Here is a 25,250-nt window from a genome sequence, read left to right as displayed (position 1 = left end):
ACGAGCTAAACGGGCATGAAGTTTCTCATGGTCACGCTCAAATTTGTTCCAGGAACTCTTTGATCCTATTTATGCCAGATTCGCACTTTTGCCATCTGGTGCGAAACAGTTTGGAGGATCATTGTTGATCTGAATTAATTTTTCATCGCCGTTGGTCCAGTTTCGTAGCCAAAATCAGATATCAAGAGCCCAGCTCTCTCGTCAGCATCGCAAATTTGTTAACCTTGCTTTGTAGTTTGGATCGTATTCAAGAGTTAGAAAATAGTCTATGATAATACTCTTGGCAGAGAGCATCAAAAATTCGCCGAAAGGAATCTACTCAGCTATTTAAAAAATATCAGTCCTTGAAAGTTAAACAATGGTGTCAGATTATTTCGTTTCTTTGTAAACGGGAGGAAGTCTGAGGCGCATCATTTTAATGGTCACATGAACGGCAAGAAATCACATCCCATAAATCCGGGATGTTAGAGTTTCGTAACACCATATAAAAATTATTTTAGTTTATTTTTACTGTACTGTACTAGTGTACTGTACACCCTGCTTAATGTTAATTTACTTTCATGCAAAATGTTGCTCGTGAATTCAGTGCGATAGCTCTATATAGATAAATGTATACTGTTGATTGTATTATACTTCCTATAGATTTAATTTCTTCTAGCCGGCACTTCACGGTGCATGCACTCGCTGCACCTGTGCTACAATAGCCACGGAAGACGCCGGTCGCTGAGTTGCTGCAGCAAAGGGAACTTTACTGTAGAGGCACACTGCCGGTAGCATCTGCGCCAAATGGTTATGACACAAATCTGCGCAAACAGCATGCAGCAGTCGTAATTGAGCCGTTTCTAGTCAGAAATTGCAGCAATACTTAATAATGTAGAGATAGCTAAATTAATTCCGGAAATATCTAGCAAGACACAGCTTCATAATTATAATTAATTTTTAACTGTCATAAAATCAACACCTTATCACTTTTCCATAGATCGCGAAGTTAAGTGCGTATAAATATAAATTCAAAAATTGCGCCCAAAACATGTCTAAATTTTGCCGATACTCACTCAAAGCCAACACAAAGTTAAAAATATCCTTACGCCACTCGAGATATTGATTTCAAGGACTCTTGAGTCCGATTGTTCACCAATCTACCGAACATGGGAAGCTGATGGCAAGGAATTCGCCTGCTTGAGTTGATACCCGCGAACACGCGGAGATAAATTCATTACGCAAGCCAAGCATCGTGTGGACGGGTGTTTCACAAACGTCGGAGCTGAGTTTTTGTTCTCGCACATGTTGCAGAACGAGAGGTTCGCATGGATGGTCGAGATTTATGCCCGGGAAGCATTCTATCGCGCCTCGCTCCTGCGATTGTGTTTGCCGCTGTCCTCTTGACGACGGGCACGTCGTCATGAGAAAGAGAATCCCTGCGCGTAGATGTAGAGTAGAGCCACTTTTTGCTACGCCATAGCGACGCAAAATGAAAGAATAGGCACAGTGCTGAGAGTGATTCTTGGGAACAACGCTGGGAGCTATTTGAAATGAATTTCACGTAATTGGGCCCATTCATGCGGGAGGCAGACGAGACGATCCCCTCTTTCTAGTTTCTAACTATAAAATTGAAGAAACCTACGCTAGAGAGGAGTCATTTTACTTATTTGCTAAATCAGCTTATTTAATTAGGTGCTAGATGTTTGAAATCCTTACGGAAGTTTCTTTGCAGAAGGAGAATTAATATTCAAAGACAGGTTTTTTCCGGTTAAAATGTTCTCACAAAAAATTTTACGTGTGCGTTAAATTTTTTTCGTTAAGATAATTTTTATAAAATACATGGCAGTCCAATTTGAGGATCTATATTGCTAAAAACTCTACTAGCTTGCACAAGCTGGACGCGCGAGATAACGTAACGACTAGAAATATAGTATGATATGCCGCTCGGCTGTCGTGCCGCAGAGTGGCTTTCTTTATTCCAGCAACGGCTCTCTGCGTGCGTAATCTAGCGATCTTCACGCTGGTCATTTCCTCGCTGGGCCTCATACTTATTCAATTGCTCTAGATCGCGCGTGGTGCTGAATACCAAATTTAGCACCGTGCATCGCACTATCACTATTTCGTCGCTATGCACGTCTTCACCGCCGAAACCGCTTACAAAACAAAAGTGACTGTAAAAGTGCATTCACTGGACGGCGAAATTGAATGCAGTGAAAGTGAAGCAAATTACGAATTTCGTGGTGATTTTTATGTAATTGTAGTTATCGAGTTGAAAGAACAATAGAGTGGAGATTTGAAAGGAGGCTAAATTTCTGCACAGTGAATTTCCCTCTTTCTCCATGTCCAGTTGTCAAATTGTCCATTACTTTCATTATATCGGCCTGATATATTTTCAGAATTGTATAGAAATAATAGTCAGTTATGTTTTTGGTTCCCGTGACTTAAATTCCAAGACAATTGTTGCGATATAATTGAACAAAAATAATATTGTCTTAGCTTGGTAATACCATTGAGCTTCTAAACGTAGTGGATTTCTTTAAAAGTTGTAATAAAATATTTTAAAAATTCAAAATGCAAATCAACCTCCCTCTAGATAATATTGGATTTATCTATGGCAAAGGATGAACACTACCACGGTAACTCATTCACTTTAAATCCGGCGTGTGTTCAGGTGATTTCATTTCGTTTGAAGAGTTTTTTGCTTCCAGACAGACACAGATTGTGGTTTTCCAAGAGAGCTCTCGCTTGGTGCTTTTTCGTCCCCCGCTTGCTTTCATCTGCCATAGAACGACGTAATGCTGCCCGTGCATACATGAATAAAAGATCACGGTGATGTCGGTTGGGCCTCCAGTGTCTGTCGCTGCTGATTTCAGCGCTCGCCGCCTGCACCACTAATTTTGGAGCCCACCAGAATTAATGAGCTTGATTTCCTGTCAGACTTGTGTTACACCAGATTGATTGATGTCTGCTATGATATTGGTAGCCAAACTCTTAATTTTATTATCTTTGTCTTGCAATTTTGAAACGTGACGCACTGTACACTAGCACCTTATGCGTGGTGGAGGCTGATATTTAAAATATTTATTGTTGGTGTTCGGCGAATCTGGGTTGATAGTAAACAATTCAGTTGTTGGACTTTCTCGAGCAAGCCAAGTTTGCCAAACAAAACATTCAAGCGCGCCTGCTGCATTTCATCATTCTTCAAGGGCGTTTGTTGCCACAAAATAGAAGTCAGTCATATCGATTTCGCAATATCTGTTATTTAATAATTAATAAAATACGTATTAGATAATATTAACTAGTGAATTTACTCCAATGCGTGGCGGCTATACTGTTGTCATAAGTTGCAGACGCAGCAAAAGACACGCGATATATTAATATCTAAGGATCCGAAAATATCAAATGGTTGATTTTTCCTTTTTTCATCATACCAAGTTCTGGACTGTTATCAAATCCAAAAAATAAGGCGTGCATGAGTTATTGTAAGATACACATCGTTCTACTTTATTTATTTCAGAGAAGAAAATTATCCAAACGACTGTTAACTAACCACCACGCACGTAGAAAGCAAAGCTGTGGATTATGTGTTGCTTGTTTGTTTTTACAGCAGCAACAGTTCCGGCCGCAGTAACTCTAATTTCTCTCCTGGGCACAGTGTGTGCTAGAACAATTGGGACAATTACTCGTGCAAAACAAAAGGGTGAGTGAAGCCCCGCGAGCGTCCGGTGGGTCAATATTAATTCTTGCGGCGATGAGTGTTCGCGTTCGCGGTCACCCCCTGCTTGGGGGCTGATAGAACGTGCACACAGGCTTGCACGTGAGTCCGCATATTATTGTCGGCTGATTTGGCGTGACGTCAGAAGCAGACTGGTCACAAATCGGCTGCTACTTGTTCTGTAATCAAATAATGCGAAGAGCCACTTGTTTTGGCAACGAAGCCAAAACAAAAAGTCGCATACGATGAACATGGCGAATACGCGAAAATCGTTTCTGGTGGCCGTCAGGCCAACTTAATTGGACAACGCGTTAGCTTGAGGGCGTGAGTTTGGTGTAGCAAATATTTTGGTTGGTATAGCTCCCACAAGCATTTAATGAAAAAATTCAACCACTCATAAATGAGATTTCTATAAATAATACCAAAGAAACCATTACTTAAATTTCACTATTGCTCGGAAATTTGTATTTTAATGGCTGCACTGAAAAATATCTATGAGAGAGAGAGAGAGAGAGAGAGAGAGAGAGAGAGAGAGAGAGAGAGAGAGAGAGAGAGAGAGAGAGAGAGAGAGAGAGAGAGAGAGAGAGAGAGAGAGAGAGAGAGAGAGAGAGAGAATTGAGTTAAACGTAACTTTTTTTCTTTGAAATTTTTAAGAGAAATACACTTTCGCAACCTTTGCTGCAAACGGTGTGAATGAAAGGTAAGGATATCCTTCTAGAGGGCTTTAAAATGGACAACCGCACGCTTTTTTCATGGGACAAGGATAAAGTGCGCATTGATGAGAAAAAACATCAGCTGTATACTACGCACAAAACTGGAAAACGGAAGCTCTTGCGGTACATACACACATTCACGGCTTTTCCCGACAATTTGTGAGCTGCGACAACATCACTGTTTGTTTCCCAGCGCAGAATAATTTTTGCAAGAGAGCTGACGCTATTGCGCTTTTAAACAAAAGAATAACTCGGTCCGTCCAGCAACCTGGTGACGAGATAAGCTCTTGTGTGCCTGGCCAATTGGGATCCACCTCCACCTACTTCCATTGCAACATCAACATTCCTGCGGATTCGATCTAGTAATGAAAAATATTAATTTTACTGAAATCGAACCCGCGAGAATTTATTTTTAACTGTGAAAGTTTTAAGGAAAAAATAAGACCATTTTATTACAACGTTTATTCAAACAAAATTTTTAAAACATTAGGTTTGTAGGTAACTTGTAGGTAAATTCGGACCTGAAAAACGAGTCATCTAATATCCATCGCATGATTGTAATAGAATGAAATCAAACGTCGGTGAAAGGCGTTGGCTTCTCTCGTGTCAAACAGAAATAACTTGCCGGCTTCAATCCCATTCAGCAGACACCAATCGCCAGCAGGCAGTGCAAAAATGCGCACCAGAGATAAACATCAGCTATATATGAGAAAAGGAAGACGATCCTGTTTGAATCTATCACCAATGCCTTGTTTGCGTGGGAGGGATGATACGCGAGCTGGATTTGTCAGCCCGGCAACTGCATAAAGGGGTGACGGCCACTTTATTGATCCAACTCGACGTGTACCACGGTCCAAACGTGTGCAACGTGCTACACTGATCGGTGTGGGAGCGGTTTCACTTGATGTAAAATCAATGTTGCATTTTAGTCGCCGAGATTATTGCAAAATTCAAACTATAGATTTTCTCTTTATGTAGTGTATGTTGAACTATTAATTTTATTTGTCAACAAACATTATAATTCAAAACAAACATGCAGTGTAGTGAATTGTTTCTTAACTCTGCCAAATCAGTGCGTGTTTATATTATGCCAGTTTATGCAGCACAAAACTGTCGCTTAAACCGCTTAAAAAAGTTAAATTTTTAATCGATTTTAAATAACATGGAAAACAACTAAACTTCCTGCTCAAACATGGCTTTCAATTCAAATCAAAATTCCTCTCCATGAAAGAATGTCAGCTGATTTAACACCCAACCGTCGACTTGGCGAAATGAGCTGGAAAAGTGCCCAGCCGTCTGCTCGCTGGGTGATTTGGCTAGCTGCTGGATGAATGCGGGATAGGTGTTACGTTGCCGCGCGATCACGTCCAGTGACGTTTTTAGAATTGGAAAAATTGTGTCACGATGGGTCGGCCCTGGTGCTAATATAGGCAGACACTCATTATAACGCGTCGCACGGTCAAGCGGTCTTCTTTCTTCACCTCTTCACCGGAGCGAGGTTGTCTGTCGCAAAAAGTGTCCTGTCCTGGTTAGTCGATCGTGTTGCAAAAATTGCATTTGAAGTTATTAAATTGCTCAGCTTTTGGATTGAAATCGGTAACAGCTTTTGCCGCTAGCTTCCTTCCTGAAAATATGCTCCAAGGTCTCTCCGTCTGGTATTGACTTTTGAGAGTCCTTCATTACGTATTCGTGACTTTGGCGAATCCTCCGTCTTCTTTTGAACTTTTTCCATTGTACACGAATGCTTTGGCTCAGCAATGTAGCGAAAAAATCTTTCAGCCTCAAAAGAAAAGCCTTAATGGACAAGTCCAGTCCAGTCCACTTGGTATGTAAGCAAAACAAAAAGAATTTCGTGATCGGATGGCATTATCCAACACTGTAATTACGTTGCCGTTGCTTCATTTGCAATAAATAAAAAAGAGAAAACGAGAACCATTCAACCTTCACGGCGCTAGAACAAATAATGGTGTGCAAACAGAAGGAATTTAAGTTAACCACGCAGTTTGCGATGAAGCGAACCATTTTTAGATCGTGTTCTGCAGAAATACAAATTAAAATCATTCTCTAAGGAAAAAATACGTCAGTCATTTAGGCTGTTAACTTTTAATTCGTAGACTTCATGTGTTATTGCCTTAGCGCAAGGAAAACTACTTCTTGGACAAAAGTTTTAGTACAAGAGGACGTATAGAAGCCAAAGGAATGATTGAACTTGATCGATTTAGATCCCGCAACCTTCCTTTATCGTGAATTTGCTGCTAACAGCAAATTCGATAAAACCCTATGCTCTTTTATATTATATACTAAAGCTAACAAAATTGAAACTGCCGACCTATTCCTTAGCAACTTGTCCGCAAGGTTAGTTCACCGATGTGGATTTTGCTTCCTGGGACTGAGGTTGGCGTTTTAAATTCGCTCACCATATTCAATAACTTGCACGAAAGAAGTGGCTAACTATAATGTGCAGGCTTTGGTGGTTTTGTTCAATCCAGTCTGCTTGGAAAGAAGTATGAAAGCACACACATGCGAGAGCAGCGTTTTTATATACCTGCAAGGCGAGATTCCTCGCATCGACCTCTGCGCCATACTCGAGTAATTACTGAAGGTTGTTGGCGATCGTGGGTGAACACACTCGCAGGACTTCCCTTACTTTTTGCAGAGTTCGAGATCGAATCCCACGCTCAAGGAAATGCAGTTAGTAAACATGCAAATAAAAATTATTCACGTAGGATAATTGCGAGCGTATATAATATAAAGAAAGCAGCATGATTATTGGCTAAAGGTTGTACAGCAAACAATTTATGGGAGACAAACAAAATTAGGATTGCTTTGGCCGAGATTTACTTTCCAATTCGATTACAAGATGTGGGCAAACTGGCTGTGTGAAATGAAACATTTGTCGCGCTCAAGTGTGAAAAGGGCACATTGGTCTGAGCCGTCTGAGCAAGCAGTTGGTGAATCGGCGGTCGACTTCCATGGCGTCATCACCACCTTCGCCTTTGACCTTTTCGGTGCACGCTATGAGTGGTGGGCAAATTGCACTCGCATATTCACAGACAATTTTCACATGTATGCCTCACTCAGAGTGGCTTGTTTATGACAACACTTGCGGCTAACACGTCAGATCTTACGTTTAAACTACGTAGCAGCTTAATCTTTGGCTAATCAATTTAGGGTCGCTTCTTGAATAAGAAAAATTCCTAAAGCTTTTTAGATCAACGTGCACTAAAAATCGATTTCGTTTGTGGAAGCTCGGTGAGAATGGATTCAATATAATGTTAATTATAACAAACTCAAACGTTTGGATGACGCAGGAGATAAGACAGAAGTTGTACCGAATATTTACGCAAATGAAGGACAACTCCAAGAATATCGTAAACCGTTATGCTGAAGAACGTAGATAACTTGTTTTTTGTGTTTGATCATCAAGTCCGAAAAAACACCAAAGTATGCATCCAGCTTATCTTTAAAAAATTTAGCAAGTTTGCATGTCTTAATTCTGCAAAGAATGTTGCCTTTGTTTGTCTGACTTCAATTATGCGGTCCTGCCCTAAAATTATCTGTTAAGTAGTAATGATAAAAAGAAACTCGCCTTCTATTCATTGATTTTCGCGTGGGATCGTTCGCTCGCCCTGTTATTTTCCCAGGGAGAAAACCCACAAGAACGCCCACCCTTTGGGCGGTGGTTGAAATCCACCTGCTAAAAAAACGGGCGTTGCTGTTGAGGAATATCTAGTTTTCCTTGCAATTCTCCTATTTAATCCCATTGTGTGCGGAACGAATTACGTCTTCTTTCAAGCGCTCGAAAAGGAATTCCGGCGGCAGCTACCGTTGCCAAAAGGAGTGAATGCTGGCTGACAAAGGAAAAGGTTTGCAGCAAAAAGGATGAATTAGGTGGTCGAGAGCGGTGAAAATGTCCTCGATCTGTGCTTTGCAAAGGTGTCCACTTTTTTCGGTTGTCCCATTAATAAAATGTGGCGCGTACTTTTATCATCATCAGTTTTGCGGCAAGTGTGCTTTGCAAAACTTGCACGTGTAGAACAATTTATTAGCAAGTTTTATCACTGCAGGGGATGGAAAAGTGCGCAGAAAATCCCTTTAATGACCCTTGCGAAAAGTCACAGGAATGAAGTGCAAGTTTAAATATTCAAAGTCGTAAATTCAAAAACTTGTGTTCATTGAATCATTGTAGCTTTTGAATATTTTAAATCCAATTTAGCCCGAAGCATGTTCAAACACAATGCAATTCAACTTTTTCGGCCTCAGCAACAATTTTTGCTGCAGGGTAAATAAAAGATGCCAATCCAGCCCTGTACTCGATTTAATGGAATAATTAACCTTTTGGATGGGAACCAAACAAGCACAAATGCGAATCTGCTGCGCGCAATTTTCTCTCTCCCGTTAGCACTGCACCAGTCATTATTTTCAATTTACAGCGCCCGTACAAAGGAAGCTGATTTTCAAAAGGGCGTGCGTGCCAGTGAAAAATGACCGGAGCCAGGCGCGCGGGGTTAAAAGCTGCACACTGTATCAGCTCGCGTGCATCGTGCCAGGGGTGAATTATTAAAAGCCCGCGGAAGTCCAAACTCCCTCCCGAGGGCACCTGTGGGTCGAAGTTTGGATGGGCGTGTCTTTATTTTGATCGACTGTAGCCACTGTGAATAGTTGTTCGTGGTTAGTTCTGTTTATTTACAGAAGCATTTCACTCTCGACTCAAATCATCTGCTTAGTAAGGCTTTGGATTTTCTAAATTTATGAAAAACAGCTTGACAACGAGAAAGTGCTTTTCTTTTCTGGATATGGAATGAAAACACATGTCTTGTTTGTCATTGAACACAAGGAGCTCTTGAAAATTTCAATGTTGAATTACATATTTGCAGTTAATTTTTGTGAATTGACGGCAAACCATTTTTTAGTTATTTTTCTTTATTCAACATCTCAAAAATGTTCAAAGGGGCTCGATTCGCATATCATTACTAGTGAGTCATTTCTCTTTTCGCAGACACCCACTGATTTAAAACCAGCATCTCCCCGCTTTATGATTATCCAAGATTAAGTTACACATGAAAGCTACAAAAAGCTGGGTGAGCTTCGGGTTATCCGGTAGTGATGTGCAAATTGAAATGGCAACGTCGCAGAGGGAGGGGCTTAGGCCAGCTGGGCAATGGATGTTAGATGAGGAGTTGCCACGCTCGGTACTTTACTTTAGACACGGGATCAACCGCACGGCTAGTACGAAGGTGGACCTGACAGATTCAGGCGCTCAGGATGTTTCAGGTCGTCAACATTAAGTTATTGTATGATGATAAATAAAGGAATAAAATTCAAATTGAATAAGAAACATTATTTTGCTATTTAAAACTAACAAAATATAGTACTGAATTGAAATAAATTGTTACGCCGTCAGGTACTCGGGGCACAAGGTTAAATAAAACATTTCTTTTTAAAACAAGTTCATCCGCAGGAAATGCCAAACAAATAAATTCACGCTGTTTAGTCACTAAGTAAAATTCCATTCTGACACTGGAATCTATTTAATTTGCCAATTTCCGGTACTCAGGGTCACAGTTTGAATACACGGAAAAAAGGTTGCACGACTTATGAGTCGCGATTGTGCCATTAAATAATTAATTGGACCAACTGACAAAAAAATATCTCTCCGATGCTGCATTCTAATTTTTTAACGATTTCAGGAATCTCAGGGTTTTAATAAAAATTGAACGAAACCGGTTAACACGGATTTCTTAACTTCTATGTGTTCAAAACTATTTTCTTTGCAAACGTTCAATATGAAATCGATTTGGGATGCTGCAATCTAATTAATTTGATTTTTTTAACGATTTCAGGAATCTCAGGGTTTTAATAAAAATTGAACGAAACCGGTTAACACGGATTTCTTAACTTCTATGTGTTCAAAACTATTTTCTTTGCAAACGTTCAATATGAAATCGATTTGGGATGCTGCAATCTAATTAATTTGATTTTTTTAACGATTTCAGGAATCTCAGGGTTTTAATAAAAATTGAACGAAACCGGTTAACACGGATTTCTTAACTTCTATGTGTTCAAAACTATTTTCTTTGCAAACCATCCATATGAAATCGATTTTGGATGCTGCAATCTAATTAATTTGATTTATTTAACGATTTCAGGTTATTTCAGGGTTTTAATAAAAATTGAACGAAACCGGTTAACACGGATTTCTTAACTTCTATGTGTTCAAAACTATTTTCTTTGCAAACGTTCAATATGAAATCGATTTGGGATGCTGCAATCTAATTAATTTGATTTTTTTAACGATTTCAGGAATCTCAGGGTTTTAATAAAAATTGAACGAAACTGGTTAACACGGATTTCTTAACTTCTATGTGTTCAAAACTATTTTCTTTGCAAACCATCAATATGAAATCGATTTTGGATGCTGCAATCTAATTAATTTGATTTTTTTAACGATTTCAGGAATCTCAGGGTTTTAATAAAAATTGAACGAAACTGGTTAACACGGATTTCTTAACTTCTATGTGTTCAAAACTATTTTCTTTGCAAACCATCAATATGAAATCGATTTTGGATGCTGCAATCTAATTAATTTGATTTTTTTAACGATTTCAGGAATCTCAGGGTTTTAATAAAAATTGAACGAAACCGGTTAACACGGATTTCTTAACTTCTATGTGTTCAAAACTATTTTCTTTGCAAACCATCAATATGAAATCGATTTTGGATGCTGCAATCTAATTAATTTGATTTTTTTAACGATTTCAGGAATCTCAGGGTTTTAATAAAAATTGAACGAAACTGGTTAACACGGATTTCTTAACTTCTATGTGTTCAAAACTATTTTCTTTGCAAACCATCAATATGAAATCGATTTTGGGTGCTGCAATCTAATTAATTTGATTTTTTTAACGATTTCAGGAATCTCAGGGTTTTAATAAAAATTGAACGAAACTGGTTAACACGGATTTCTTAACTTCTATGTGTTCAAAACTATTTTCTTTGCAAACCATCAATATGAAATCGATTTTGGATGCTGCAATCTAATTAATTTGATTTTTTTAACGATTTCAGGAATCTCAGGGTTTTAATAAAAATTGAACGAAACCGGTTAACACGGATTTCTTAACTTCTATGTGTTCAAAACTATTTTCTTTGCAAACCATCAATATGAAATCGATTTTGGATGCTGCAATCTAATTAATTTGATTTTTTTAACGATTTCAGGAATCTCAGGGTTTTAATAAAAATTGAACGAAACCGGTTAACACGGATTTCTTAACTTCTATGTGTTCAAAACTATTTTCTTTGCAAACCATCCATATGAAATCGATTTTGGATGCTGCAATCTAATTAATTTGATTTATTTAACGATTTCAGGTTATTTCAGGGTTTTAATAAAAATTGAACGAAACCGGTTAACACGGATTTCTTAACTTCTATGTGTTCAAAACTATTTTCTTTGCAAACGTTCAATATGAAATCGATTTGGGATGCTGCAATCTAATTAATTTGATTTTTTTAACGATTTCAGGAATCTCAGGGTTTTAATAAAAATTGAACGAAACTGGTTAACACGGATTTCTTAACTTCTATGTGTTCAAAAATATTTTCTGTCTGATGCTAAATTAAATTAAATAATTGTTGTTCCCATACTTTATCTGCTTTAATTTGATAATGTCGAGAGTTATAACTTTTAGTTTATGGTGCATATTGTTGATTATGATTATGCCTTTCAAAAATGTTTTCTAATTTTAAACTTACCCAACACGAAGAACAAAAATTTTATGGCTACACGTATTACAATAAAACGAAAATAAATGAACATACCTGATGAACGGTCAGCCGCGAGTTAGCAAACCACGTGTTCAATGTGGGTGAAATTTTTTTCCCACAGTGCAGAGGGCCCTGCAAGCACTTGAGATAGAAGCCAAATTTCTCTGCATTATCACTGCAAGGGGAAAGTGGTTGACCTGGACCACAGCTGAAATTGAATCGCAATTTTCAATCAACATGGGATGAATAAAACACATGTAAGGTTCATAATAATCTTTCTCAGTTTGAAATATAAACATATTTGTTTAGAACATCTGCACAGCACTTCCCGTGAGCTATGAGCTCACTGGGTCCCAGGCCCCAATAACACCGCCAAGCGGATTACATTGTGCCTGAGTGGCCCGAGTGGCCGCAAATAATCTTGAGCCCAGTGTTGCAATCTTTTCGTCCCCCCACACCAAAGTGTTTTAATTGGAACGCCAGATATTTGATAATTCGCTTTTTCAGGTACTCAGGGACGCAATTAAAAATCACGGGAACCAGTTTACACGGCTTTCTCGACGGGAACGTGTCGCAGATAATTAATTGGACCAACTGAAGAAAGAAAATCGATTTCCGATGCGGGAATTTAAATAATTCGCTTTTTCAGGTACTCAGGGTCGCAATTAAAAATCACGGGAACCAGTTTACACGACTTTCTCGACGGGAACGTGTCGCAGATAATTAATTGGACCAACTGAAGAAAGAAAATCGATTTCCGATGCGGGAATTTAAATAATTCGCTTTTTCAGGTACTCAGGGTCGCAATTAAAAATCACGGGAACCAGTTTACACGACTTTCTCGACGGGAACGTGTCGCAGATAATTAATTGGACCAACTGACGAAAATAAAATTGGACTCTCTTTATTTTTCCTCCAACGACAAGCGAGCACTGTTTAACTTAAAGTAACTTTAGTGCCCAAACTTTATTTTATCCATCACAGACTAGACCGTGACACCCCAAACTGGTTCCCGTGATTTTTAATTGCGACCCTGAGTACCTGAAAACGCGAATTATTTAAATTCCCGCATCGGAAATCGATTTTCTTTCTTCAGTTGGTCCAATTAATTATCTGCGACACGTTCCCGTCGAGAAAGTCGTGTAAACTGGTTCCCGTGATTTTTAATTGCGACCCTGAGTACCTGAAAACGCGAATTATTTAAATTCCCGCGTCGGAAATCGATTTTCTTTCTTCAGTTGGTCCAATTAATTATCTGCGACACGTTCCCGTCGAGAAAGTCGTGTAAACTGGTTCCCGTGATTTTTAATTGCGACCCTGAGTACCTGAAAACGCGAATTATTTAAATTCCCGCATCGGAAATCGATTTTCTTTCTTCAGTTGGTCCAATTAATTATCTGCGACACGTTCCCGTCGAGAAAGTCGTGTAAACTGGTTCCCGTGATTTTTAATTGCGACCCTGAGTACCTGAAAAAGCGAATTATTTAAATTCCCGCGTCGGAAACCGATTTTCTTTCTTCAGTTGGTCCAATTAATTATCTGCGACACGTTCCCGTCGAGAAAGTCGTGTAAACTGGTTCCCGTGATTTTTAATTGCGACCCTGAGTACCTGAAAAAGCGAATTATTTAAATTCCCGCGTCGGAAATCGATTTTCTTTCTTCAGTTGGTCCAATTAATTATCTGCGACACGTTCCCGTCGAGAAAGTCGTGTAAACTGGTTCCCGTGATTTTTAATTGCGACCCTGAGTACCTGAAAAAGCGAATTATTTAAATTCCCGCGTCGGAAATCGATTTTCTTTCTTCAGTTGGTCCAATTAATTATCTGCGACACGTTCCCGTCGAGAAAGTCGTGTAAACTGGTTCCCTTGATTTTTAATTGCGACCCTGAGTACCTGAAAAAGCGAATTATTTAAATTCCCGCGTCGGAAATCGATTTTCTTTCTTCAGTTGGTCCAATTAATTATCTGCGACACGTTCCCGTCGAGAAAGTCGTGTAAACTGGTTCCCGTGATTTTTAATTGCGACCCTGAGTACCTGAAAACGCGAATTATTTAAATTCCCGCATCGGAAATCGATTTTCTTTCTTCAGTTGGTCCAATTAATTATCTGCGACACGTTCCCGTCGAGAAAGTCGTGTAAACTGGTTCCCGTGATTTTTAATTGCGACCCTGAGTACCTGAAAACGCGAATTATTTAAATTCCCGCGTCGGAAATCGATTTTCTTTCTTCAGTTGGTCCAATTAATTATCTGCGACACGTTCCCGTCGAGAAAGTCGTGTAAACTGGTTCCCGTGATTTTTAATTGCGACCCTGAGTACCTGAAAAAGCGAATTATTTAAATTCCCGCGTCGGAAATCGATTTTCTTTCTTCAGTTGGTCCAATTAATTATCTGCGACACGTTCCCGTCGAGAAAGTCGTGTAAACTGGTTCCCTTGATTTTTAATTGCGACCCTGAGTACCTGAAAAAGCGAATTATTTAAATTCCCGCGTCGGAAATCGATTTTCTTTCTTCAGTTGGTCCAATTAATTATCTGCGACACGTTCCCGTCGAGAAAGTCGTGTAAACTGGTTCCCGTGATTTTTAATTGCGACCCTGAGTACCTGAAAAAGCGAATTATTTAAATTCCCGCGTCGGAAACCGATTTTCTTTCTTCAGTTGGTCCAATTAATTATCTGCGACACGTTCCCGTCGAGAAAGTCGTGTAAACTGGTTCCCGTGATTTTTAATTGCGACCCTGAGTACCTGAAAAAGCGAATTATTTAAATTCCCGCGTCGGAAATCGATTTTCTTTCTTCAGTTGGTCCAATTAATTATCTGCGACACGTTCCCGTCGAGAAAGTCGTGTAAACTGGTTCCCGTGATTTTTAATTGCGACCCTGAGTACCTGAAAAAGCGAATTATTTAAATTCCCGCATCGGAAATCGATTTTCTTTCTTCAGTTGGTCCAATTAATTATCTGCGACACGTTCCCGTCGAGAAAGCCGTGTAAACTGGTTCCCGTGATTTTTAATTGCAACCCTGAGTACCTGAAAAAGCGAATTATTTAAATTCCCGCGTCGGAAATCGATTTGCTTTCTTCAGTTGGTCCAATTAATTATCTGCGACACGTTCCCGTCGAGAAAGTCGTGTAAACTGGTTCCCGTGATTTTTAATTGCGACCCTGAGTACCTGAAAAAGCGAATTATTTAAATTCCCGCGTCGGAAATCGATTTTCTTTCTTCAGTTGGTCCAATTAATTATCTGCGACACGTTCCCGTCGAGAAAGTCGTGTAAACTGGTTCCCGTGATTTTTAATTGCGACCCTGAGTACCTGAAAAAGCGAATTATTTAAATTCCCGCATCGGAAATCGATTTTCTTTCTTCAGTTGGTCCAATTAATTATTTTATGGCACAATCGCGACTCAAAAATCGTGCAACCTTTTTTCCGTGTATTCAAACTGTGACCCTGAGTACCGGAAATTGGCAAATTAAATAGATTCCAGTGTCAGAATGGAATTTTACTTAGTGACTAAACAGCGTGAATTTATTTGTTTGGCATTTCCTGCGGATGAACTTGTTTTAAAAAGAAATGTTTTATTTAACCTTGTGCCCCGAGTACCTGACGGCGTAACAATTTATTTCAATTCAGTACTATATTTTGTTAGTTTCAAATAGCAAAATAATGTTTCTTATTCAATTTGAATTTTATTCCTTTATTTATCATAATACAATAACTTAATGTTGACGACCTGAAACATCCTGAGCGCCTGAATCTGTCAGGTCCACCTTCGTACTAGCCGTGCGGTTGATCCCGTGTCTAAAGTAAAGTACCGAGCGTGGCAACTCCTCATCTAACATCCAATGCCCAGCTGGCCTAAGCCCCTCCCTCTGCGACGTTGCCATTTCAATTTGCACATCACTACCGGATAACCCGATGCTCACCAAAAGCTGCACAAAAGATATCGAGCTTATTCGCTTTCTGATTCGAGTGGCGTTTGTGAGGTAAGAAGAGCCTGGCACTGCACACGCCGTCCACTTTCATTTCCTCATTTTTCCTCTCCAGAGAAAAATAAAGCGGAATGAGCAGAGCAGTCATCCATGCTTATGCGCGGAGATTATTTTTAGTTCTCCATTCGCCCACCAACGTAATTACAAAGCTGGGTGACGCTTCCTTGACGCCTGCCTAAAATATTTCCCTGAAGAGGCCCATTCTGTTGAGCAGGAAGACTGACTATGACGCGCAAATCTCTCCTGTGTGAACTTTGATTAACACTCAAGTGAGGACGCGAGCCGCGCGTGTAACCTGTCAAACCGACTTGGTCTATTTTTGAATTCGGAACACAAAACGACGAGACGGCTTCTTCCTGTTCGCGGTTATTTTCGAACGCAGCACGCGAAGCTGTGCTTCAGTTTTGACACTTGGGTTGTCGTGACAAACATAGACTTACGGCGAGGAGGAAATAATAGTGCAATCCATGGAAAGTCTTAAGTGCTCTACAAAAAGCCATTTTACTCGTCACTTATAAGATGCCTAAGTGGTATTGGCTTTTCCCACCTCGCAAATACGTAATGTGCAAATTCGCATTTAGGATATTGTTATTACATATGGCTTGCGTCGTTTGCGACTTCACAAACGTGCTTGTCAAGCAGTGGGAATTATTTGCTTTTGTTCACAACATAAAAGCAGCCCGCACACGAAGGGGTTTAGTCCTTCCCCTTTGCGCTAACCTCAATATCCGGCGCTATTTGTGAAAATTAAAACACTTTTTGAGTTCGCACTTTGCTTCCACTGCAGCAGCGTGAGCAAGCATCGTCATTGTAAAGGGAAAGAAGATCCGTGAAGTCAGAACTTATTTCTGTCGGGCCACGTAATATCAATTAATTGGACAGGCCTTGCACACGCTGCATCGAAATCGTGCGCCCAGAGTTAGAGAGTGCTGCATTGACCGCAGAAAAATGTTATTAACGACCGTCCAAACGTCGGGATTTTAAATTGCAATCTAGATATTGGATTTCGTATATAGAGATGTTGGTCGACGTGCCGAGGCCAAGGTTCTTTTTAAGCGGCAAAAGACGATCCAGCTGCAATTGAATTGTAATGCAAAAAAGCGTGGTGACTTTCTATTTATTTTCTCGCAGCTTCTTGTGAGCGTCACATGTGAAAGTGAATTCGGCGCGAAGGTGGACCTAGTAGTATGAATATGTAACTGCGAAAAAGTAAACTCGCTCGAGAGGCACTTGTCTTATTACCCGTGTAACTATGGGATTAAGCAATGTATTTTATGACATATAACATATATTTATGAGTAGTTGGTCGAGCGTGAAATCTTGTAACAAAAAACTGACCATGTTACTTAATTGACTCTTCGCTTCGAATGACTGATTTTATTGGCACATACGTTTAACTTCGCCAGATTTTTATGCATGATTTATGAATCTCTTTTGATAGTTCCCTAAATAAACTTTCGTGGTTTGCTGTTTCAGAGAGGAGGTGACGGAACACGCTGTCCGATGGGGAGCCAATTTCAGATTCGTTTGCAAAATGTCGGCCAACATCTCGACAGGCATACTCGACCCCTGTCTATTGAGGATATCTGTCCGCAAGGTAATATATTTAACTTAAATGAGCACTCATTTATTCATCTACAATGGTGATAAAATTAATCTCAATTGAATTTGATGCTCACATTAGTACTTCACGCATGTATTTATTTTTGCGTCGAGTGCTCCGCATAAAGCGTAAAACCTGCCCATGTAAGCTAAAATACTATTTATAATTTTTTTCTGAATTTGGCGACTAACAATTTTTATTATATTCTTCATTCTAATGGATTCCGAAAACGACTTTAAAATCATTTTTGCTTGGTGGATTGCTAACTTAGCTATTTTCTAATTTTTCAGGAGGTTAAAGGTGGCCGTACATTCCAAAAGTTAGGCTTCATAGACCTAAACCTGGCCGAGTTTGCTGGCGCTGGCGAAATGACACGTCGCTACCTTCTTGAAGGTTACGACACGAAACACCGCCAGGACAACTCAATGCTGAAGGTTACAATCAGGATGGACATGCTGGCTGGTGATATCCTGTTCAAAGTGTAAGTTTACTTGTGGTTTCTCTTTGCGACTGTGACCACAACTTTTTTTGCAGTCCGACACCTCCTGTGATTGCTACAAATAATCAGGAGGAGAACGCTGATCTCAGTGGTGGATCCATTGCGAGTGGCAGTTCTGGTTTCGGCAGCTTACCCAAGAAAAGACCTCCCCTGTTTGGCTCTGGTGAGCATTTCCCTAATTGCGACCAATTTAAAGGGAAACTCCAATGTTATTCACACTCGTTAATTCATCTAATTTAAAGCACTTGCTAATTTGAGCAAACCCAGTTGAGAGTGATAGGCTTTGTTTTTGAGTAAGCTACCAGTGGGCCTTGCAGCTTTCTCTTTAATCCTGTTATAATGTTCAAGGGCTAATAAAGCCACTGGTCCTGGCACATTGGCGTGTAATCCCTTAAATTTGCGCTAAACGAGATGTAATTCAATACTCAGCTTAATGGGATTACCATCCAACAGCTTGATAAGAATTTTCAGGCGAAGTGAATCAACATTGTTTTTACTCTATGTATTTAGTTATAATGGATTTGTTAAATCTATATCTCTCACAGAATTGGTTCCTGCCATGGAGCACCCATCGTTGGCAGCCGACCTGATGCCGCCCCCAATGCCGCCCCCAGACTTTGATGCCCCAGCGATACCAACAAATCACATCACGGTGGACAGCCTGGCGCATGAGCCAGGCCACTCCCGCAACAACAGTAACACCAGTCAAATGTCCAAAGCGTCCGGCTACAGTTCACTAAGTCAGTCCCAACACAGCCGGCAGAGCAGCTCGGGCGACTCTGGACACACACGGTGAGAGACACTTGGTTTTGTCTTGTCATAAACTTTTATTTGAATGTTTTTCCACGTTTTCTTCGATATCGGACTTCTTGTAATTAGTAGGACAGGTTTTCCAAGAGGCATGTTTGCATTATTTTATTTTAATCTGCACTCACTAGAGCATCCACTAGGTGTCTTTTTAAAATTTTTGTTTAGCCAGACACTACACACAACTATGTCTGTAAATGGCCAAACGCGTTTTGTTTTATGAATCTGCGTAAAATTGCTGGATTCTGATAGTTGTTTAAGACATGCGATTATGAACAAATTATACCAAGAAAGCAAGCCCTTGGCTGACGCGCATGCTGTGTTCGTAGGAGTCGCCGCATTTCCACTCCCCACTCACCCAAATCTATCCAACTGTCCCTTGTCCCGTTGCATGAAGAGCCGTGGCCGGCGTCTCCCAACTACGGGTCGCCCCTGCCCCCACCCTTGATGTGCATTGAGCCGAGGGCGGTGACTTCGCTGATCGCGCCCAGGGCCAACAAGAACCTGGAGTCGCGTACCCGCTACTACTCGCTGTCCACACACTGCACCAGGATTAACAACAACGGGCCTGCTGAGTGCCACTGTCCCCTGCATGCCATTAAGAAGTAAGAGCGCCCTGGATTTGCGACCGCGCTGCTGCTTATATTCCAACGTTGTTGCTCGCCTTGATTTGTGGGATTTGGTTGCTTTCAGTGTTGATATTGCATCGTTTTTTTCGTGTCGGTACATTTATAAATTGTTAACCAATTCGCAGTAGTATATTAAACAACTATTGTGAGCGTAACAAGCTCCCATTGTTTTGTTTCCCTCGTATTGAATCCCTGGGTTTGATAAACCCACCGCTGCTGCAGCATAACATTGAATACTGTTGGTTTTGCACATGCAAGTAAAATCATACGTTTCCCTTTTTACCCGCTCGCAGTTTGCTAGCCCAACACAGAAAGCACCACGAGGGCGCTCTGCGAGCTGCAAAATGCTCTGACGATGACCTGGTTGAAGACTGCGACTCGCCTACAGAGCTGCTGCAAAGAAGACGGAGCACACCGTTAGTTCATTCGTTACCCTAAATGTGGCCATTGATTAATTGATCAATTCATTAGTGGATTGCCTATCGTGTTTGTCCAGTTGCACCATGCCTCATTCACACGTGTTGTTGTTGTAATCTGTTCAGCTGCTAGCCTAATGATCACTTTAGGGTTGCGTGTTTGTGTTTTGATTGACAATATTGTATTGAACTCTTTTTTACAGATTAGATTTTGAGCAAGCAACATTCTCATACTTAGAGGAATGCATGCATATTCTGACATTATTTTATTTATGGAGATAGACTGAACCTCATTTTGTCTCCAACTGAATAATTTTGTTTGCTTATTTTCAAACCAAGTACAGCATGCCCCGCATTAATTATTTTCGAGAGCATGAATGTTGCTTTCAGTTTTCAAACTGCGTTTTTACAAGTTTGACGCTTTTGCAGGAATCCAAGCTCTGGATCAGGACTTAGTGAGAGTGGCGGCGGTTCGTTGGAGCGTGCCAAGCTCGCAGGAGAGAGGAGAAAGAAGGGGCTGCCCGAGGAGAGCAGCCAAAGCTCAGTCATCACCACTGGCAAGGAGTCAAGGGTGGAGGTCACCAGGGTAAATCCAAATGAGCTCATCGCCGAACTTTTACAAACTACCAACCTGGAGCAGGACGAAAGCGCTGAAAGTATGTGTAGAAATTTTGGTGCATGAAGCCATACATAATTATATTTTAAACGCTTATTCTCTTTCAGCTTCTGGTCTTCAACTTTTTATCGCCAAAGACGGCACAACAGCTTTTGGCAGCCATGATGTCAAACGGCAAGCGTCGTCTGGAGCCTTCCAGCAAGTTGTGATGGACAAGAGCTAGTTACAGTGATTCTCACACCTGTTCCAAAGAGACTCGCCACCCAGAATGCTCATCAGAAGCCATCACCGACTCGCGTTTCAATGTCAAGGATTACCCTTGAACAACCACTAGTAATTGTGAATTCAGACCCGAAAGTGGCTGATATGTGCTTTTACTAGACGGTATTATCACAGTTAAAGTTTAATCCCCCCCCCCCCCCCCCAGTTCATCCACTGTACCAAAGGCAGAGAAAAAAACTTGAACTCTCGAGAGCACTTCTTGTTGCTGATCAGTCCCGAGAGTTTTTGTTTTTAAACTAATTAGGAGCTGTTGCTATTTCATTTTGAAGAGCTTTTTGAAAATGTATTGGAAATTCCTTTCCAAACCTGAGAAGCCAATTCAACTCATATTTGTAGTTAGCGGATTAAGGAATGCCACCACGAACAATAAACCAACTATCTCAGTGATGGTTGTGTTTCATTCACAATGTTGGGCTGTAGTGACATTTTCAAAGTGAAATGTTTGCAAACTCGCTAGGGTTTGTCAGAAGTCTGTTGGTCCCTCTGTCGGACATCCAATGATAATCAATCAACCAGTTGAAACGAAAATGGCAACAAGTAGTTCAAAGAAATTACAATAATAACTCTTAAAATTGAACAGATCATGAGTCAAAGCTAATATTTAAAATGAGAATGACTACATCAGAGTTCAGGTTCAACTCGTGAACATGTTTTCTAGATCATGAAATTCGGTTTCTGAAATCTTTTGGAATAAATGAAAGCACAAATTTTATCATTTGTTCATTTTCAAGCTTTGGAGGAATTTTCGCGACTAATAATATATCTTTGCCCATTCTGGAAAATCTCAACAAGAATTGAAAAGAGTTGACACTAAAAGGAGACTTGAACCCAACCAGCATTCTTGGCCTTGGATAGATTCGTATGTATTAATCTCAAATCGTAAATGGATTTCGCGTTTCGTGTAGATGTTTTGAATAAATTTTCAAGAGAGGAATAATATCACTATAACTGGCTCTTTGTAATCATGTCTCGTGTTTCAATGCAACAGAGGGGTTTGAATATTTGAATCACTGCGGTTTATGTATTGTGAATTTAAATATACAACTTGCATATTATACTATTTGTACCATTTGTTGTCTTCCGTTTTGTCATCTCTACTCAGAATGTTCACTTTTGAACTCAGAAAGTACTAGCTGTTCTGACATAAAAAAGGTGTTTTCCTTGATTTTTACCTGTGTGATAATTGTGTAAATTATAATAACTGCTGTTAAAAACGCAAGATGGTCCCAAATTGAAATTTTAGAATGATGTTTTTTATGTCGTGCCCTGGGAAACTTGTGCACGCATTGCGCTAAATCACTTCTTAAGTTGCTATCAATCTGATGTATTTCTCTGTACCATTCACTATGCAATGTATATGTGAATAATTGATTTTATTTTTGTTTTGTATAGCTGTACAGTAACTTATAGCGTCTGTAATATTTATAAGCAGATAAATAGTGCATTTTTGCAATGTGGATAATATGTAGCAAATTGTATAAGAAATGCTGGCATTAAAGTGATTATAAACTGAAAGTATTTGTTGGGTTAGCAAATTTAATTTAGACTTTGTATTTGGACTTAACGTGGATCATGAAATTACGAACTCTTTAAATCATAAGTTTACCGCAGGAAAGAGAGCAGTGTTCAATTGCTGATGAGGTCAAATTGAAAAAATGCCTTTCATTGAAAATGCTGGAGAAGAGTAATGTCAATGTGAATGAAAATTGACGATATAAAAATATTATTTTTGGTAATTGTTGTAGAATACTAAAATGGAACAATTATTGCCAAAATCGAAAAAATGCAAAGCCTTACAATAATGTGCGAATCATCATGGTTAAACAGCCAAGCAGAATGCAATAAAATAATTGAAAATGCAAAATATGCATTTTATTTTTAGTCAAAACCCTCTCTGAATTTAATTCAAAATTTTATGAGAAGCAGGCAAGAATATCTTCAAATACATATAGTGATCCAAATTTGCATTATATTATCACTAACAATGAGTAGCTGGTAGAAAGCCTTGCTTGGCCATTATTAATTTCAGCCATTGACCGCGCTATATTATGTTGATAATATTTATCCAATTGGAATTATTCTCGATAAATTTAATTTAATATTACATAGCTAAATGAAGCAAGTTAAAAAGTTAGCAAAGATAAATATATAATTTTTTCTGATTTTTTAAATTCCTACAAAACATAAAGAAATTCCGTAACCTGTTATAGCAAGATAGATACAAGTTACATAATATTATATTGTGCTGTGCAGTGCCAGTTCGCGCTTTTGTAAGCTAAGGCCTATTATACCGCCTACTTTTCTCTTTCTTTCTGACGTGTAAGTTTTGTCTAAAATGTGCCTACGCCATCTCTCAGAGAGGTTAGAAACTGAGAGACACGGAAGGGGGCGTGGTAGTAAAATGACTTCTGTAAAGAGTGGCTCGCGAACAGTAGGCACCGACAAAAACGGTTCGATTTCGACGATTGGAAAGTCGGCCAGCGGCGAATTGATGTCGACCTGGTCGCGGGCCTTCACGGCCAACTCGGAGTGGCCCGACAAGGTAAGATTCGACTCATTTTGCGTCTAAATCTGCGATTCTAATTGCACCGTTCCACTGTAGGATGAATTTTTAGACGTCATTTACTGGGCAAGACAAATCCTCGGCATCCTTATTGGAATCGTTTGGGGTGTTTTGCCGTTGAAGGGCTTCATTGCCTTGCTCTTGTATGTTTTGACAATTTTACTGCACAACGAATTGAGATGGTAACTGAGTTCAATTTTCCAGGTTTGCGATTGTTAACGCCGGTCTCGTTTATCTGTATTTTTCTACCTTCCAAAATGTGGATGAGGAGGAATACGGTGGTGCTTGGGAACTGACCAAAGAAGGATTTATGACGTCGTTTGCTGGATTTTTGGTAAACTTTTGCGCAGTATACATACATATTCGATTAAAAATAAACTGAAGGCTATATACAAATTATTTAATCTGAAATTTATCGTATTCATAGAACACGTATCATTGTTTCTTATGAATAACCCGTGTCAGATAACATTTCAAATTTTGATATTATTTGCCTCAGTTATGTTGGAAGTGGGAATCGCCTATTTTTTTCATCTTCTATTCAACCGCTTCCCTTGTCAGTGTCAGTCTTATTTTACTTCTGATGATTGTGTGGTTCAAAATACGATGGCACATCATGGCTTCTTAATCCTGTGCTCACTAGTAGTCTAGTATAATTTTTGCCCCATCACATATCACATAATTTATTATTGATTTTTCTAGACTTGAGAACCGCATTTTTTGTAATATTTGATTTCTCTGTATATGCATCGAAATGCTGGACAGTTGATTTTAATTGTTTTAGACTTAATTTAAATGCTTGATTCAAAGCAATAGTTTTAAGTTTGGTCACAATTTTTTATAGTCCGTATAATGCTTGATTTTTTCAACTATTATTCAAAATTGATATTATTGCTGTGTTGGAAACGTCCCCACTGTTTTAATTCACAAATATTTTGTTCCAGGTTACATGGATTATTATTTACTCAGGACTTCATCATCAATGACACAGATTTCCCGGTGATATTGCTGGAGTGTTGATGTGACTGAAGACATTTAACCTGAGTACTGTCACGAAGCGTCATAATTTCGAGAAAGTTGTTGTTTCTTATAATTTATTTGTTTGGAGCGCGTCCCTTGAACGCTATCAGTTTACGGTTGTATTAAAATGCATCAATTCCAACCAAACAATATGTTTTTGCCTTTGGAGTGCGAAGTGGTCATTTTTATACCTGTTTATTCGTTATCCTAATGTAATAATTCAACTTGTACCATGTTTTCCTACTCCACGTTATGAAAGAAATAAATAGTGGAAGCATTTGTAATAAATCAGAGGAAAGTTGAGATGGAATTTTTTGCTTGTGTTTATTTTGGTGGAATATCATTTTAAATTTTCAGGAAACCCTTCATTTAATCTGTCTAACTAAGGTTTTATACAGCATGTTAATTCTCACTATAAGAATTGATTTTACCAGGTATTAAATAATACTTCGTTCACGTCCCTGACGATTGCTCTAAACTCAGGTATAGGCGCTCCATAATATTCACACTAAAATGATGGAGCGTTATCCCTTCCAGTACTGATGTCCTGCACGCGCGTAACTTTGCTGAGCGAGCATTAATCTACTCATACTTAGCTCACAAGTGGTAACAAAACCTTCAAAACTTCACTGCAGGTAAAAATTA

The 25,250-nt window shown here is 39.5% G+C and overlaps 2 protein-coding genes across 6 annotated transcripts in view; both read left to right on the top strand.

Annotated features, from left to right (window-relative positions):
• The window catches only part of LOC135942014 (EEIG family member 2), a 40,426-nt gene extending 17,540 nt beyond the window's left edge, over positions 1-22,886 (top strand). For 2 of the 5 annotated variants that reach the window (XM_065487889.1, XM_065487888.1), the window contains exons 3-10: positions 17,647-17,767; positions 18,064-18,254; positions 18,308-18,435; positions 18,818-19,064; positions 19,409-19,684; positions 20,002-20,124; positions 20,554-20,780; positions 20,848-22,886. In XM_065487889.1, the coding sequence (XP_065343961.1) occupies positions 17,647-17,767; positions 18,064-18,254; positions 18,308-18,435; positions 18,818-19,064; positions 19,409-19,684; positions 20,002-20,124; positions 20,554-20,780; positions 20,848-20,963 (1,429 nt within the window). In that variant the 3' untranslated portion in view covers positions 20,964-22,886. The remainder of the gene's footprint in view (positions 1-17,646; positions 17,768-18,063; positions 18,255-18,307; positions 18,436-18,817; positions 19,065-19,408; positions 19,685-20,001; positions 20,125-20,553; positions 20,781-20,847) is intronic. The other 3 variants (XM_065487891.1, XM_065487890.1, XM_065487892.1) reach the window with 3 other exon arrangements.
• Positions 22,887-23,405: 519 nt separating this feature from the next.
• On the top strand, positions 23,406-24,915 carry LOC135943945 (GEL complex subunit OPTI). Its single transcript, XM_065490613.1, has 4 exons — positions 23,406-23,564; positions 23,625-23,728; positions 23,790-23,919; positions 24,530-24,915. The coding sequence occupies exons 1-4, from the start codon at positions 23,424-23,426 to the stop codon at positions 24,569-24,571; spliced, it is 417 nt and encodes a 138-aa protein (XP_065346685.1). The 5' UTR covers positions 23,406-23,423; the 3' UTR covers positions 24,572-24,915.
• Positions 24,916-25,250: the final 335 nt, after the last annotated feature.

The sequence above is a fragment of the Cloeon dipterum genome, chromosome 4 (assembly GCF_949628265.1).
Source record: "Cloeon dipterum chromosome 4, ieCloDipt1.1, whole genome shotgun sequence".
Taxonomy (NCBI): domain Eukaryota; kingdom Metazoa; phylum Arthropoda; class Insecta; order Ephemeroptera; family Baetidae; genus Cloeon; species Cloeon dipterum.
The sequence above is the reverse complement of the archived record's forward strand: the minus strand, read 5'-3'. Positions and strand labels throughout refer to the sequence as shown.